The 15,986-nt window shown below is 33.4% G+C and overlaps 1 protein-coding gene across 17 annotated transcripts in view; it reads right to left on the bottom strand.

Annotated features, from left to right (window-relative positions):
* Positions 1–15,986, bottom strand: part of LOC149551807 (Thioredoxin superfamily protein) — a 132,764-nt gene that overhangs the window by 25,542 nt on the left and 91,236 nt on the right. For all 17 annotated transcript variants that reach the window (XM_089787296.1, XM_089787295.1, XM_089787294.1 and 14 more), the window contains 4 exons: positions 8,714–8,787; positions 3,813–3,883; positions 3,410–3,495; positions 3,052–3,161 (listed from right to left, as the gene is read on the bottom strand). In XM_089787296.1, coding sequence (XP_089643422.1) covers positions 3,052–3,161; positions 3,410–3,495; positions 3,813–3,883; positions 8,714–8,787 — 341 coding nt within the window. The remainder of the gene's footprint in view (positions 1–3,051; positions 3,162–3,409; positions 3,496–3,812; positions 3,884–8,713; positions 8,788–15,986) is intronic.

Below are 15,986 nucleotides of genomic sequence, written 5' to 3'. Positions count from 1 at the left end.
ACATCTCTCTTTATTTTCAATAATAGGATTAAGATAACACAATAGTTAGTTTCTATATATATGACTTTCCCTCATATGACATAGTCTCCTCCCATTTCATTTATATTTCAATAACAATATTAATACTTCACATTAATACTAATAACTTATATTTTTTAACATATTTATATGTTACAAAATATAATATTAAATTATTAAATATCATTAAGATATTCTCCTTATAAATTCTCATTTATATACATATCTATATAAAAATGATGTATAAAGAAGACTTAAAATAGCAATACACCTTTTATACTTACCTCCCATTTTCTTTTATCATGTTTCGACTACTTTGATGATGATTATGAGATGGCCTTTCAAAAGTATTCCATCAAACATATCAACTGGATTGATTATGATTCAATATATACCAATGTTGAGTGTGAGACGCAATGGTTTTTATATATTTCTACATAATAATATAAGATCATCCCAATATAATATTGATAAAAAATAAAATACTTTGAACATATACGTGCGTATATTCAATCTACTATGCATATATTTTAATCTATATTTTTCAACAAAGCATTTGCTTATTTAAAAAGTAATATTTAATAGTTTCATAAATTCACACTATTCCTTTTGTAATATAAATAATCAATCAAAATATAATATACTGACATAATGAATCTCATTATATTTAACAAACATTATATCAAATTATTAAATATTATTTTAAATCAAATGCCACATATATATTCAATTATAATATCCCATATGATTTTATGTTTTATTAAACATAGAATATAAAATCATTATTACCATTAAAGCATACCTGATTACTTACCTTAATTCGCTTGGTATCTGAAGTCCTAGCGGTGGGCCTAATGATTTCCTCCCTTGCTGCTGGTCAATACCTACATGGCATACGACCTGGTCGAAATTTCTCCCAATTTATAGTATGTTGTTCTTTTAATGGTTTGCATCACATATGTCAACCGCCTTGGCATGTCTTATGAACAAGAACTAGAAGATACACTATACTAGTAGTTGGAGGGCAAGAATTTGCTTGAATAATATGTGGAACTATTATAAGTGGAGGTATCACAGAAGGTTATAAGTACTGCCAAACAATGTATGTTGGTACTGTACACTGGATCGTTGTGTATATCATTGAATATCATAAAACATATGAGATTGCAAAGATGACGTTAAAAATGAATGACTCCACATCATCGCCATAAGTTCTGATGGAAATTAATAGCAGGATGTGTGTGTTCTTATACCAACTGCTCAATCCTCCATTTTTTTTGTGCAATTATATTCTTTCAGGTTGTGATGGCCGCCTGGGTGCTTCTAATTGCAGAGAAACTTGGTAATGTTATTCTGTCTTTTAGATACTACTCTTTAATTTAATATATTTTAACGATGCTGATACTAGTGAATGGTCACAATGGTAATAATCATACCAGTTGATATCCCATTACGATGTTCAGTTTTTCACTTATATTCAATTTGAGTCAAAATGACAAATTAATTTTAATGGATCACAATATATATTGTTAGTTTCGGCTTGAACAATATCAGCAAGGCCATAATGATTACTATAAATTCCATGCAGAGATAGTTGTGAACTCCATTACTATAAACTTCCTTTCTCCAGTCTTTCAATTGCTATAATTTACAGACACAATTATATGTTAAGAGCCTGCAGAGTTTGGGCTGGAAAATTCATACTACCAACTTTGAAGGATTTTATGCCGGAATTACAACAATTTATAACACAGATGTAATTCATGTGAGATTTATCTTCCCACACGCGATCTCCAAGAAATGAGAAATTCTGACCTCCATCCATCCTTTTCAATTGACTGAATGACTTCTTTACAGATTAATCTGCCAAGATATGTGTACTGCAAGGATAATTATTGTTTGTTTTACCGCCTTTTTCTGGCCATTTTATAAATTGATATGTATTTAATGCCAAAAGTATCCATAGATTTCTCCGTGCAAGGTATGTTTTCCTCTATGCAAATTTTAATTGTATTACACCATGTTATATCTTCTGTGACATTTTCTTTACAACATTGCACGTCTTTCTTTTCCCTTCCTGTGTATTGTATCACTTATTGGCCATTGAAGAAATGACTTCCACGTAGAACTAATGGGCCAGATCATATGGCCAAGTCATCATACAAGTTGATCACTGCCTTAAACATTGCTTAGGAAAGATATCGATGTTAATAGGCTGATGCTGTCAAATTGTCTGTGAAATGACTCCAGTCCCAATATTCATTCAAACATGGAGTTGCCAGTGTTTCATACATATTAACTGTAGACTTTAGATGGAGTTGCCTGTGTTTCATACATGTATATTTTCTTATGATTTGGTACTCTTAAATAAAATTTTACACACTGGCAAGATGTTTGCTATGATTCCACTGTAATGAACCAAGCTTCTCTATTGTTTGTTTTTTTTTAAATTATTATCTCATAACTGTTCTACATCTTTTCTATTTTCTACATTTGCAGCCTGCAGCTCTGATACCATGTTGAAATAACTTAGATCATATCTGCAAATGTATTTTCATTGCCACTGTAATTGATGATTTTCAAATGCAGATTTGGATCTCATATATGTATAATATGAGAGGAGGAGACATGTCTCTATAGTTAATCATCATTTAGTTTATAAATAACTATATGCATAACTCATCTTATATATATATATATATATATATATTAACCATATATGTAATATAATATAATAATATTATATTATTATATAATAATATATAATGAATAATATATATAATACATATTATATATATAAGAGATATAATGCATAATATATAATATATATTATATATATAAGAATCACCTATAACAATTGATCTGAAAAACATAAACACAGATTAATATATCAAATAATCAATGTTTTACTTCTATTGACGCTAAAACATTAACAACAGAAAGATTTAAACAGTCGCTTTCTTTTTACTATCACAAGAGGGGCTTATCCAAGACAAATTCAAAGAAATACATAGCTGATTCATATGAACAAACCTTAGTAATTGTTGGGGTCTTGGACTTTCCCTCTAAATCCATCTCTGGAATACGAGATACTTCAACACCATTCTCAAATAAAATATAAGTTGGAAGTTGCCCCATATTAGCTGCCCAGTTGCACAACATTAGATGTAATACATGGCAAACATTACAATAAATATAAAAACCAAATATAGTTCACGATGGAATAACCAAAGAATTGTCTACTACAGCTACAAACGACTCTAGCATTAGGAAGGAATTTCATAATATCCAATTATTTTCTAACTTTAAATTCTAAAACAATACACTACAGATTTTATGGTGACAAGAATTATGCATAAAAAGATATAAAAAATCTCCATTAGCTTCTTACCACCTAGTGTAATCCCAAACTTGGAAGCAGCATTAGGGAAGCGACCCAAATCCACCAACCCAAATGAAAGATTCTTTGACGAGTACCTGAGATCCAACATTATTATACATGATAACTCAATGCAGATAGTATCAAGCGGAAAAGGTAGATCCTGAGATAATTATTCACTGACTTATGACAAAAAGAAATGAGTATCAATAAGAACAGACAGAATTTGCTTCTGAAACTAAAATTGTCATAGTCTAGATTGAATGTAAGATGCTCATGCAACCCTTATTCCCACGAAAGAAGCCAAAAAATGATGCATAATGCGGCAGACTAGCTGCCGTCCTCTCTGACTGAAACTCTTATCAAAATGAACATAAATTTTAGGTCCGTTTGCAATTATTTCCTTGTGACATACATCAGCGAAAGATCTGATAGAACTCGACTTGCTTGAATACAACGGGATGACCACAAAGCTCGAAATTCCACCTGCATAAATAATTTACTTCATTTTTCACAGCAATAATTTGATGCATCCAATGGATTAAATATTATAAGTCAAAGAAAAAGAAATAGGTAGAATTATAAGTTTATTCTCAAAGCAATTCCAACAAAAAGAATCAGGCAGACATCATTTTTACAGATTAGTCCTAAATCTAACAATAAATACATAGCGACCCAGTTAACAATGCTCAGAGATAAATAAATTCAGCATGACCTTCCCAAATAATTATACAAATGGATAATATTGGAACTATATAAACTAAACTAGAATTAATGTGTCTTGTTTAAGTATTCACCGAGGAACTGAATATTATCAGTTAAAGCTATTACAAACATTTGACAACAGAAAAAAATATTCAAAAGGATATACAAGGGACACTGTGTTAGTAAAAACCCAACATACTGGCTGTTTACTGTCAACCACTATAGAGAGTTTTGGCTAATAGACGCACTCACCAATCAGTGCATAATAATCAACCAAACTTTTTCAATGGTTTAGAACAAAGTAATGAGATTCAGAATTGGAATTGGCAAGGCCAAATCAAATCATCGGCCGTGAATCGGAATCGAATCACCCATGAATCATGAATAACGAACGTATCATGATCAGACTTGATTTAGTTGTTCTCCCGGAGTGCCAAAGATCATGATACTTGTCATGATAGAGATCATGACATTGTGATTTCTTGTTATCTAATAGACTACATTAAGTTGTTGTCCCGGAGTGTCGGAAATCAGATAACTCATATCCTACTAGGATATAACATATTCTTTTGATAGGCATCAAGGATTTGATGCCAATGCACATACCAAAAGAATAGAAGTATGATGAATATCATATGATTGATATTTCTTGTTGAATCATACTTCTGATTATATTGAAAGATAACATCTAAGTTGATGAATATATGTTGATGTCCTTAAGTATGCCATTTCAAAAATATCATATTGAGATGATATCTCTTCATATACTTGAGACCTAAAAATCCTCCCTAGCTAGGAGGGAGTGTTAAGTTTGTAGCTTCAGTTGCATTGATTTGATCACTAGATACATTGTTGATGGTAAATCATCATTTAAACAAATATATATATATATATATATATATATATATATATATATAGTTATTTGTATTATTGTTAATATATTATTATTATCATAACCGTAGAGACATGTCTCCTCTCATATTTATAAGTCTTCAAATCTGCATTTGGAATACACCAATAAAAATGGCAATGTTATTACATTTGTAGAAAACGATCTTTAATACCACAACAAAGAAAACATTATTGACGTGGTAATTTTCACTCGGTAAAAGCCAAGGCATTATTTTTGTTGTATACATTGCTGGAAGAGGTGTCGTGTGTCGTGGGTTACAGAATCTTGTCATAGCAAATACATACTGGATGGAAATTGAAGCTAAGGAAAGAATGCCATTGTGGAGCAGACTAGGAGACTCAACAGCTAACAATGGTTGGAAATTGAAGCTAAGGAAAGAACACCACTGTGGAGCAGACTAGGAGACTCAGCTAACAGTAACGACAACATTGTGGCAAATTTGTATGAGCCGTACGTGGGAGTTGGGTATTCACACTAAGGTTACAGCTGTTACTTCGACTGGAACTACTGTGTACAACAGATCGGGCCAAAAATCCAAAACTTGTTGTAATTTCTTAAGTTGAATATATATACACATATGGAGATGTTTTGGTTCTTGCAACAAGCCATTTAGTTTCTTCAGTAGTTTGGAGAGATTGTCAGTAAGATTTTATAAGGAATTATTGTTGCTTTTTAATGTAATTTGAAACTAATTCAAACTAATTCTGCAAAAAACCCAAACAAACTGCAAACACCCTAAATTACTAGCTACTACATACTGTAGCTTAAAACGGTTCTTTAATCATTCAGGCCTAGCAAGCTGACATCTTACAGTCACAGACGAATAAAGAAGTAAATTTTCGGATGAGGGGTATCAATTAATAGAGAAAGGCATTTATTATTTGGGTGGAACTTAGCGTTCAGTTTGCAATTAAGGGAGATGCAAAGGTTGATTACTGAATTTCTAGAGCATACAGTTTGGTATTCTAAGTTGACATCTAAACTTGCAAACACTATTTCAAGACAACATGTTTAGGCAGCTACCAAAAAACATTTCTGATGGCAAGGAACAAGTCCTTGAAGAAAAGCTGTACAACATAGAAAGGAAACTTGCAGGTTTGCCTCAATCAAAGCATATTTTACTTTGTGAGTTGAGGACAATTGAGAAGTGTTTATCCACTATAGAGCAGCTAGGTTCTAAAAGCAAGCAAGTGAACATTCTCCTTGTTGTGATTCCTTTGGTCAAACCAGCATAGTTGAGACATCCTGATACAGAGGTAAAACATGCAGTCACTCGGTGCATTGTTTGTGTTATGAAGATAACATTGCCACATGATCCATACAGCGAGGAGGTGATGAAAGAGGTTTTCCAATTGATTGTAGAAAGCTTTCAAGGATTGAATGATATATATAGTCCATCATTTGGTAACGTAGTCAAAATTTTAGAATCAGTTGATCCATCATTTGGTAAGGTAGTCCAAATTTTAGAATCAATTGCAGGACTTAGAGCTTGCGTGATTATGATAGATCTTGGTTGTGAAGACATAATTATTGATATGTTTCATTAGTTTTTGATGGCCATTAAAAGGGACCACAAGTGAAATGTTCTTTCTTTCATAAAATCCATTATGTCTTTGATCATTGGAGAGGGTGATGCTGATTCACAAAATTTCTTATCTACCATATTGGCTGATTTAAAACAAACACATGTCACTTCCTTTGATGCTTGTAGTTTGGTTAGCAATATCATCAAACAATGTGAGGAGAAATTGAAACCATTCTTAGCAAGGGGCAAGATTGTAGAAGGAATATTTGTTTCGGCCTATAAAGTGTCATGAGAAGGAAGACAAAATTCAATCATTTGGACAGTTTAGTAGGGATAAAGCTGATGATATTCTTAATGACTACAACCATGGATCAGCTACCTGGAAGTTCAAAGGAGTCTCCATGCATTATGACATTGTGTACACTGATTCATGAAGCATCATTTGGATCAACTATTTGTGTAGCAGAAATAGAGGGTAGGCATGAAGATATTTATTCTTATGGTGATAATACTTTCAGCCAGCATTATGTTGATTGGATGAAGCAAAGTAATTCACTTTTTGAGATAGATGCTGATTGGATAATGAAGAATCCACTATTTGAGTTGATGATGGAACACCTTTTGATACTGATCAAAAGTCCCAAATGAATAATGATTGCAGCCAGCAGGCGGCAACCTTGTTACATTTGACTGAGGAACATAATGTTGATTTCAAATCAGTCTTGGATAGAGACTTGGCTTACAGTATGGCCAAGGAACATACAAGGGGAAAGGATAGTGCAAATGAGTATAAATTGATTAATTCTTCTCCTCATTTATCTAATGCCTACGGTTTCTCTACGATAAAGATGTTGGGCATGATGATAGCACATGGGTTGTAACACTTCCTTCATGAAGGAGGAAGCCATATCTAGCTTACCTCTTCAGTACAGTTACAGTTTCAGCATACATGTTAGAGGAGCAGTAATGTGGCAATTAGATATTTTGGTCAATCTACTTCTTTTTAGCATGGAGCAACAGACTATTCTAGATAGCTAGGAAGGTGGATGGTCTTTTTGTTTGTGGAGCCCAAGAGGATCAGTCACATGCTCAGGGCAGGTTGATTTGATAGATTATGTACATGGAGTTATCCAGTATCCTGATATTAGCATAACTTGTGCATTGTTGTGGAGAATTGATGAGCAGCTTCATAATTTGAGGCATGTTATTTGTATCAGAGGAGTGCAGCAGCTTGGTGGAGTAACTTCCTTGAGATTGATATGGGATCTACGCATTTTACTTACAGTGTGCACACACCGATTGCTTGAGGGAAAGAAATCTTTGGGAAGGGAGGACTGTAATGTCCCCTTTTCTAGTTATTAACCTCTGATGCGTCATTTACCTTTTTCCATCTTGGTTTCATGGGCTAAACAGGTCTTGCCAGGGGTCAGTATGAGTTTTGACATGGCCATCTTCACTTTCAGGCAGATCAGAGTTAGGATACCAGGGATTTCTGATACTCACTATTTATAGTAAGTCGGGGTCCGTATTTCCAGGTTTGTGGTATTGGACTTCGAGCATCTTGTTGATAGCTTCCTGACAAGCTATTATACATGGATTTCTGAGTTCAGGGATATTTATTGAATGTCTGAAGATTAACTTGTTTTAATAAGGTGACTTTAAAATTAAAAGGGGAATTAATAAGTCAGTTTGGTTTATAAAGTTATATTATTCTCTTAAGTGGGAAAAAGACAATTAAAAGGGAAAGGAGACCCTACTATACGAGATGAAGAAGAAATGTCTCCTCAAGTCACCATGAATCATCATCCATGAAGGTAGACCAAAAAGAAAATGTGAAAATGAACTCCCACATGCCAGAAACCCAACAAACACAGCCACCAACATCACTATCATAACTCAGAGCAGCATTGAAAGACGCCATAGATGTCAACATACCAATCCAAACCAATGAACTCCATTTCATACTCAATGTCCATCAAGTAGGTATGTCACCACACTCTCATGCTATTAAATAGTTGATGTAAGCTATGCAAAGTCAGAAGTGTCATGTAATTCCAAATAGGACAGCCAATAACCCATAAGCAATCAGTGGAGATAATTAATAAATAATATTCATTATTTACAATTCCAGCTATATCAATATAATAAATTAAATAGTGTCAGAAATACAAACCAGCCATAGCTCTGAGTTGCTCCCTTCAGTTAGGAAAGACTCTAATTGCAGAGGGGTCAAATAAATGGTGTACCCTGAAAATTAAAATTAAATTATTAGCTGACACTTCACTATGCAATGCTTCCCTCATTTCAATGCTGATTATGAAAATTGTCTAGAACATGCAAATTTGTCATAGAAACCTACTAGCTAAGATGAAATATTTCGATATAGTGGATACATCATACACAACCAAAGTTTAGAATATTGAATGCAGAATCAATTTATTATTAAATAGTGAACAGGTTAGGAGCACAAATCCAGTATGTGGTTCTTTTTATAAGACATTTTCCAGTAATCATAGGACAATTGTTGAGTATTGACTTGATTCCAGAGATTATATATTGGAGAATGTCTATGCATTTCAAAGCCTCAAGATGAGAGCCAAACTCAACTAGGTCAAAGGGCTTAAAAATCATATACTCATTGGCAAAGAATCATTAGAACAAAGCTGCAGAAAGAATTATTATGTTCTTTTCACTATTTGCTTGTGAGTCCTAATCATTTAGTATCTATCTATAATAGTATTGAATAATGTGCCACTAACTTACTTTGATTATTGTTATTGGTTTGGCTTGTTCAAGGACATGTCAAAAAGGTTTCTTCAAAAAATGGTAGAAGTAACGAACTCTTGCAAAAGAATGAGGAAGAACTGAATTGTCCTCATTTATTATAAGAACTCCTAGCTATTTTTATGAATATGGGGAGTCATGGGCACGTTTCATTCTTTTTGCACACTTCATATATATTTAAATATGTCCTTCACATACTATAAAAATTGAGTGGAAATCCTAAGAGTGAGATTTGTAACATCTTACAGCAACCACTAAATCTGATTCCAAAGATATACGTTACTGGCAGGGATCAGCTGAAATTTGTCAGTTACTATAACAGATTACTACCTAATGGTTGTGGTAGCTTACACAAATGTAACTAAATGCATAGTTCATAAAAATAAATTTACCTTTTTATAATCATTCTAGATGTAACTCAACAATTGCCCCCTTGAGAACAAGAATGTTTGCAAAAGTAACCAATGTATGAAGCTACAAAGGAAAACAAAACTTCCAAGGAAAGGAAAATACAATATAAACAAGCGATGACAGTCATTGTTTTCTTTTTTTCTGTTACAACAGGGGCATTCCAGCTACCCAGCTCAGCGGCCCAACCTGCCTTAACTTGGACTTAAAAACTGCCTAGTTGGAGTCCAAGGAAGGGGTGAAGCAATGATAGACATTGTTGCAAATGTAAAAGCAGACCGCACTGGTTTCTATCTACAAGAAATAAAAGGAAGACACTGTTTTAAATTAGACAAGAATTTTGCTATCATTTTGTCTCAACTAATTCTCTTAGAGATAATAAGCTCAAGAATAGAGAAACACGTGGTGTAATATAAATTCAAGAAATGGTTTTTCGTTTCATAAGTGCTGAAATTGTTACCCCTATAGAACTTTGTATCTAATGCCAGATGTCTAGTAAAAATCCTTGTCATGTTAGTAAATGTTACTCAAGTTATCAGTCTCATCTACATTACTGGGTTTGGGGGGTTTATAGCCGGATCTAGGTTCGATTTGCACCCAGTCCGGGTCCGGTTTTGGTCCGGTTCATGGTTCTCTTGTGGAAGTGTGGCCATTATGTCGTAGTCATGTGTGTGCTGGGTCTACAAGTATAAACATTTGAAGGAATTCTGCATAGTATATGCATATTTTATGTCAATTTTGTGTAAGTATTATAGGTAATGTCAAAATATGAATCGAAGACGATGGAATTTCAGATGCTATTGTTCCCCTATAAAAAGGCATAGGGATTGGCATGATCTCACTAGGAAATAACAATTGGAACCATAGGTTTAATGTAAACAATAACTTCAACAAGTTCAATCATTATTGAGCTAATATATATGTCATTGGAACAATAGGTTTACCGTTTAATTGGTAGGTTAATAGTTTTTTTTATTTTATCTTATTATTATATGTAGAGGTGCATTACATTAGTATAACAAATTGATGTTTGTCCATAAAATCTCTATGTCAGTTAAATTTACACACATTGGCTTTTTATGCATAAATAATTTTACTATATGTTAACATATTCGTCCCTCAAATCTTGGAAGTCAGGTTTGATTTGCTAGTAATTCAGGTCCTTGTCAAATTAGCCCAGAATTTGGTTGCAAAGCCCCAAATTCACTCCAAATTTTGTCAGTCCGTTGTCCTGCATTTTGTCAACACAAAATGTAGGTAATAGTACAAAACTTTTTCAACTTAGTTTCATTTTTCTCTGATTTAGTTCATTATTTAATTGGTTAGTATTGATCAATCAATCAACCCCAATTGATATAATGATTCGTCAAAGTGAAGGCTTTTATCAAATCTTTTTTAGTTTTTCTAAATGTTGAGCCTATGCTTGATCTTTGAAGCCTTCAAAGTCCTTTTTCTCATTTTTGAGTGTGTTTGTTAGCTTTTGGTGTTTTGGTTTTGCTCAAATCATAGCTTTCGGTTTTCTCTTCAATTCAGTCTATCCTAGGGCTTAATCGGAATTGGCAATCAAAAAATTTGATCATTTTAGTGCCCAAGAAGTGGACTCTCCAAGGGCAACTGCACGAATTAAAATATCATGTTATATTTTAAAGTTGAAATTTACTTTTTGAAGAATATATAATAAATTCACTTTATGTTATGTTTTTTAGTTGGTTTATCATTTTAATTTTTCACTTAAAGTAACTATAAAGCATGTTATGTTATATTTTTAAGTTGAATTGCTTTTTAATTTTTCACTTAAGCAACTATATTAACTATATAGTTTGATTTAATTTTTGTGTTTAATTTAAAACATCTTAGTAAATATTACTTTTTGAATGATATTTGCCCATTATATATTAATCTATAGTGTAAATATTATGTATGACCCAATTAAGTAATATTTTTTCAAAAATTAAATTAACATGTGCTTAATTCATCACTAAAGTTGTGCATAGCATGTCCTTAAACCCATTTACATGAAAATATGCAATTGCCTTTAGAGACCATGATTTTGAGCTAAAAGACAATTTTATTAAACATAAAACATGTGTTTTAAAATGTGCAAAGACTCTCCAAGAGTTAGACTTGCATATTCAAGTGTTTTTAAAACATGCAATGACCGCTACAAAGTGCAATTTTGCACTAAAGGCATTTTTATAACACATACATGTACATAAATGCATTTTAAAATATGCAATGGGCCTTCTAGAATGAGACTTGCATATTTGAGTGTTTTTAAAATATGCAATCATCCTCCTAGAATGTGTTTTGCATCTTGAGGGCAAATGCATGTTTTTTTAATATGTAATGAGACTTTGAGAGTGCATTTCTGCACTACTTGAATTGTTTTGCAATTTTAAAACATGCAAATGCATTCCAAGAGTGTGATTTGCAGTTCCAGCCAATGGATTTTATATGTAAATTGTCTTGGAGAATCCAATTTTGCATTTAAAACTCATGTAATCACCCTCTAAGACCCCTTTTTTGCACTCGAAAGCCAAAAAGTCCAAACACATGGCAAATGCATGTTTTTAAAATATGAAATGAGGTCTTGAGAGTGCAATTTACACTTCCAGCCATCATATGAATACATTTTAAAATGTAAATGCATCCATAGACTCTGATTTGGCATTTTGACACGTGTATGCATTTGGAGATCACGATTTTGCATCTTGAAGACAAAAATGCCTCAAGGGCACATTTTTGCTATAACCGCCCAGAAAATTGGTTTTTCATTCACTTTTTTGCATTTTGGAGCCATATTTTTGCATTTGGATACATGTATTAGGATTTAGGAAAGATGTTTTTGCATTCCCAAGCCAAAAACAACTAATATATATGCATTTTTTGGCCACATTTTTGCAAAAACGACCCCGATTTTTTGGCCAAATTTTTTGGCCACACTCAAAAATGGCATTTTCAGCTGATACATTTGGATTAATAGGGGTCGTTTTTTAGTTTTAGTGCATGTTATTTCCTTTGGAGATCACATTTTTGCATTCCCATGACAAAAATGACTCATGCAATGGCTTTCTAAGACCACGTTTTGATAAAAACGGGTTTTACTTGGAGATTTTGCCAAAAATGACCCATGCATTGGTGATCTTTGACCACATTTGTGAGGATTCTTATGCAAAACAACCATTCATTGCACATTGATGATCATCACTTCCAAGATTGAAGAAGTCAATATTATTGTTTGAGAATCGAGATTTGGAGGAGAATTGGTCTTCAAAATCTCAAATTTTGCTATTTTGGCTCATTGATCTCCAAGTAAGTTGACATTTTCAATCTTGTTCATTTGTTTGTTCTTATCTTGCTATTTTGTTACATATTTTAGCTTGATGTTGCACACTTGTTCATATATATGCCATGAAATGTGCATTTTACCTTTAAATATGATGAAACTCTCATTTCACACTTTTGGATTTTCCCCAAACTCCAAATTCGAATTTGCACATGAAAACAACTTGCTTGTTCGCATGTTTGAGTCTAAGACTGAAGGTATGTGTTTCTTTTGTACTTGTTTTCGTTGTTTGTTTGCTTGCTTTCTCATATTTCTTCATTTGGAAAAAATTGCAAGTGTGTTTCACTTCACTCCACCTTCCACCTCTTTGTGCAAGTGCATCATTTTATTCCACCTCCGTCATTACATGCCATAGCACATTGCACCTCCTTCTTGCGAACCTAAATTCATGTTTGTTTTACATGTAAATCACTTTACGTGGAATGACATCCAAAGAACCCATTTTTGACTAAAGGTCACGCTTTTAAGGTCAAGTCATCATTTGCACACATCCCATACGCCTAGCCTTCATTCCTCAAGGCATCTTTATAAGAACTCATCCTTTTCCTATACGCATTTACATGCCATCCATCTTCCTAAATCCCATTTTAGCCCTCTGCATGTACTTTCCATACCACATCCAATTCATTGCACATGTTCCATGAGTATCTAATCAATATTCCAAATATACTATTCCTCAGAGATCCATTTTGCCAATATTCTCATGGAGTTGGAATCCATATCTTCCAATGATGGATGCAATCCCATTGAAACTTTCATGTTGCAGCAAGTCAAGATATGCCACAATTTCTATAAAGAATGAAGACATCCAGTAAATAAGGCATGCTTTGAATCAAAGAAGCTGTAATTCATTTGGTCTCCATTTTTCCAATTGATGCCCGAGGACAATAGTGCATGTGGGAATGTGCCAAGCACTTTTTTTTTTAAAGTTGTTGCAGATGCTTGTCAGAAAGTTGTTCCAGATTTACCTTTGGACATCATTCAGAAGGTCTTCAAAGTGCCAGAAAATCTAGAATGTGCAAGTCTGACAAGGTAATTCACAATTTGGAATGAGGAAAAGCTTGATCGTGTCAAGTTTTTAAATCACAACTGGAAATTCATCATGGTGAATGCAATGGAGTAGAATATAGGAATCCCCGATCCTGTGATCATCATAAAGTACAAAGCCTTTGCCGACAATCCATAGGATTGATTCATTCGGAATCAATAGCCTCAACTCTTTCTTCTTCTTCTTCTTCTTCTTCTTCTTTCATATTTGTAGTCGGAGAGGATGTATTACATGAAAAAATCTAATTACATGCAATCCAATAATTTCTCTTGTGAGTTAGACCAGGTCAAAGTTGGTTGACTTACTTCTTTTTCCTCCACTTTTTTCTCAACTCCTTTGCCTATATAAAGGAGTGCCCTCTCATTGTAAAAATCATCTTTTGCTATATGCAAGAAAGCTTTGCCAAACTTGTGCAAGCACAACTTTTATTGTGTAGTACAAATTTCGGAGAAAAGTGAATTAAAGAAGCAATTGGATTCGAAACTTTGACTGGAAGTAATTGTGATAGAGAAAATTAAAAGCTTTAACTATAATTTGTGCCTATTGTCTTTAATTCATGTTATTATTGTGTGTTCAATAATAAAGCATAGAGAATTAAGAAGCAATCGGAGCCGAAATTTTGACTAGAAGCGATTGTGGTGATACATAGACTTGAAGCTTTGACTGTAGCTTGTATTACCATCTCAAATTCATGAAAAATAGTTAGAATATCCCTACGCTTGGAAGTATCTATGCCCCACTGGTAAAGGCTTTTCTTATAAAATAGATCAAAATAGGACCTAGAGCCAAACTGGTACACTTTCGGTTAGCTTTTGAGTTAGTGTTTGTTTATCGATATGACCATTTACAAAAGTGTAGTTAGAGGTTTCATCTTGCCCATTGCTCGATCCACGAGTAAGTGGATTCTTTTTTTAAAGTTAAGAGGAAAGAATATTGGTAATGCCCTTTCAAAATCTCTCAACTTCTTGCTAACCTTGAGTTGATCCAAGGAACGGTTAGAAGGAAAATTCTTCCCTTTAAGGTAGGAGGGACTCTGTCTCACATGTTATGGCTGGTCTACCTGTTTTGTGACTAGAATTTACCCAAAACTTTCAGTTGCAAAATATCCACCCAACACGGCCCGACCTCAGAAGGATTTGCAATGAACTTGTTGTCTAGTGGTAGAATCTTGGCCAACTTTGAGCTGAAATCTTTTTGTTTATCTTTTTAAACAAAGTGAGCTCTCTATTTTATTTTCTTTTTCTATTGTGGTTTGTGGCCTAGTATGTTGTTTGTTGACTCATAGAATGGCAAGTGTTTCTAGCACCAGGGATTCTTGGTTCAAAAAAGAACCATGTTCTCCAACATGGAAATATGCTAAGTTACTAGATTCTCTCTTGGACCTAGGAATTCTTGGTTCAATTCTCTCCAAAGTCTGGTCCTTGTCAAAGTCTGTCAAAAGTCTGCCACAAAGACCGAATTTCGTTGGGAATTCTCTCAAAGGAACCCTGGCATAATCTAGACAACTTTTAAGCGACTTTGGATTCCAATATAGGAATGTGGATAGAATTTCAAAGAATTTGGTCAAAAAACACCTTTTTGTTTACTATTACAAAAAGTAGTTATTGCCAAAATAGACTTAGAATTAGACTCAAGCACATGATTGAACTCAAATTACTTATCATATTTAATTTGAAATGAATGCTACTTGAGAAGAATCAGAATGTATAAAAGTGTCACACATCTATTATGGAATGTATGTTGTGCATATAGGCCAACATGTATAGAAAGCTACGGATTGAACAAAATTTAAAGAGATCTTTACTGTGGTTAAATCTGGATCCAAAGCCTGCTTTCTTGGCTTTATTCTATCTTATCCAA

Source organism: Cupressus sempervirens, chromosome 6 (genome assembly GCF_028749045.1).
Source record: "Cupressus sempervirens isolate cs-2001-9-10 chromosome 6, ASM2874904v1, whole genome shotgun sequence".
NCBI classification, from domain to species: domain Eukaryota; kingdom Viridiplantae; phylum Streptophyta; class Pinopsida; order Cupressales; family Cupressaceae; genus Cupressus; species Cupressus sempervirens.
The sequence above is the reverse complement of the archived record's forward strand: the minus strand, read 5'-3'. Positions and strand labels throughout refer to the sequence as shown.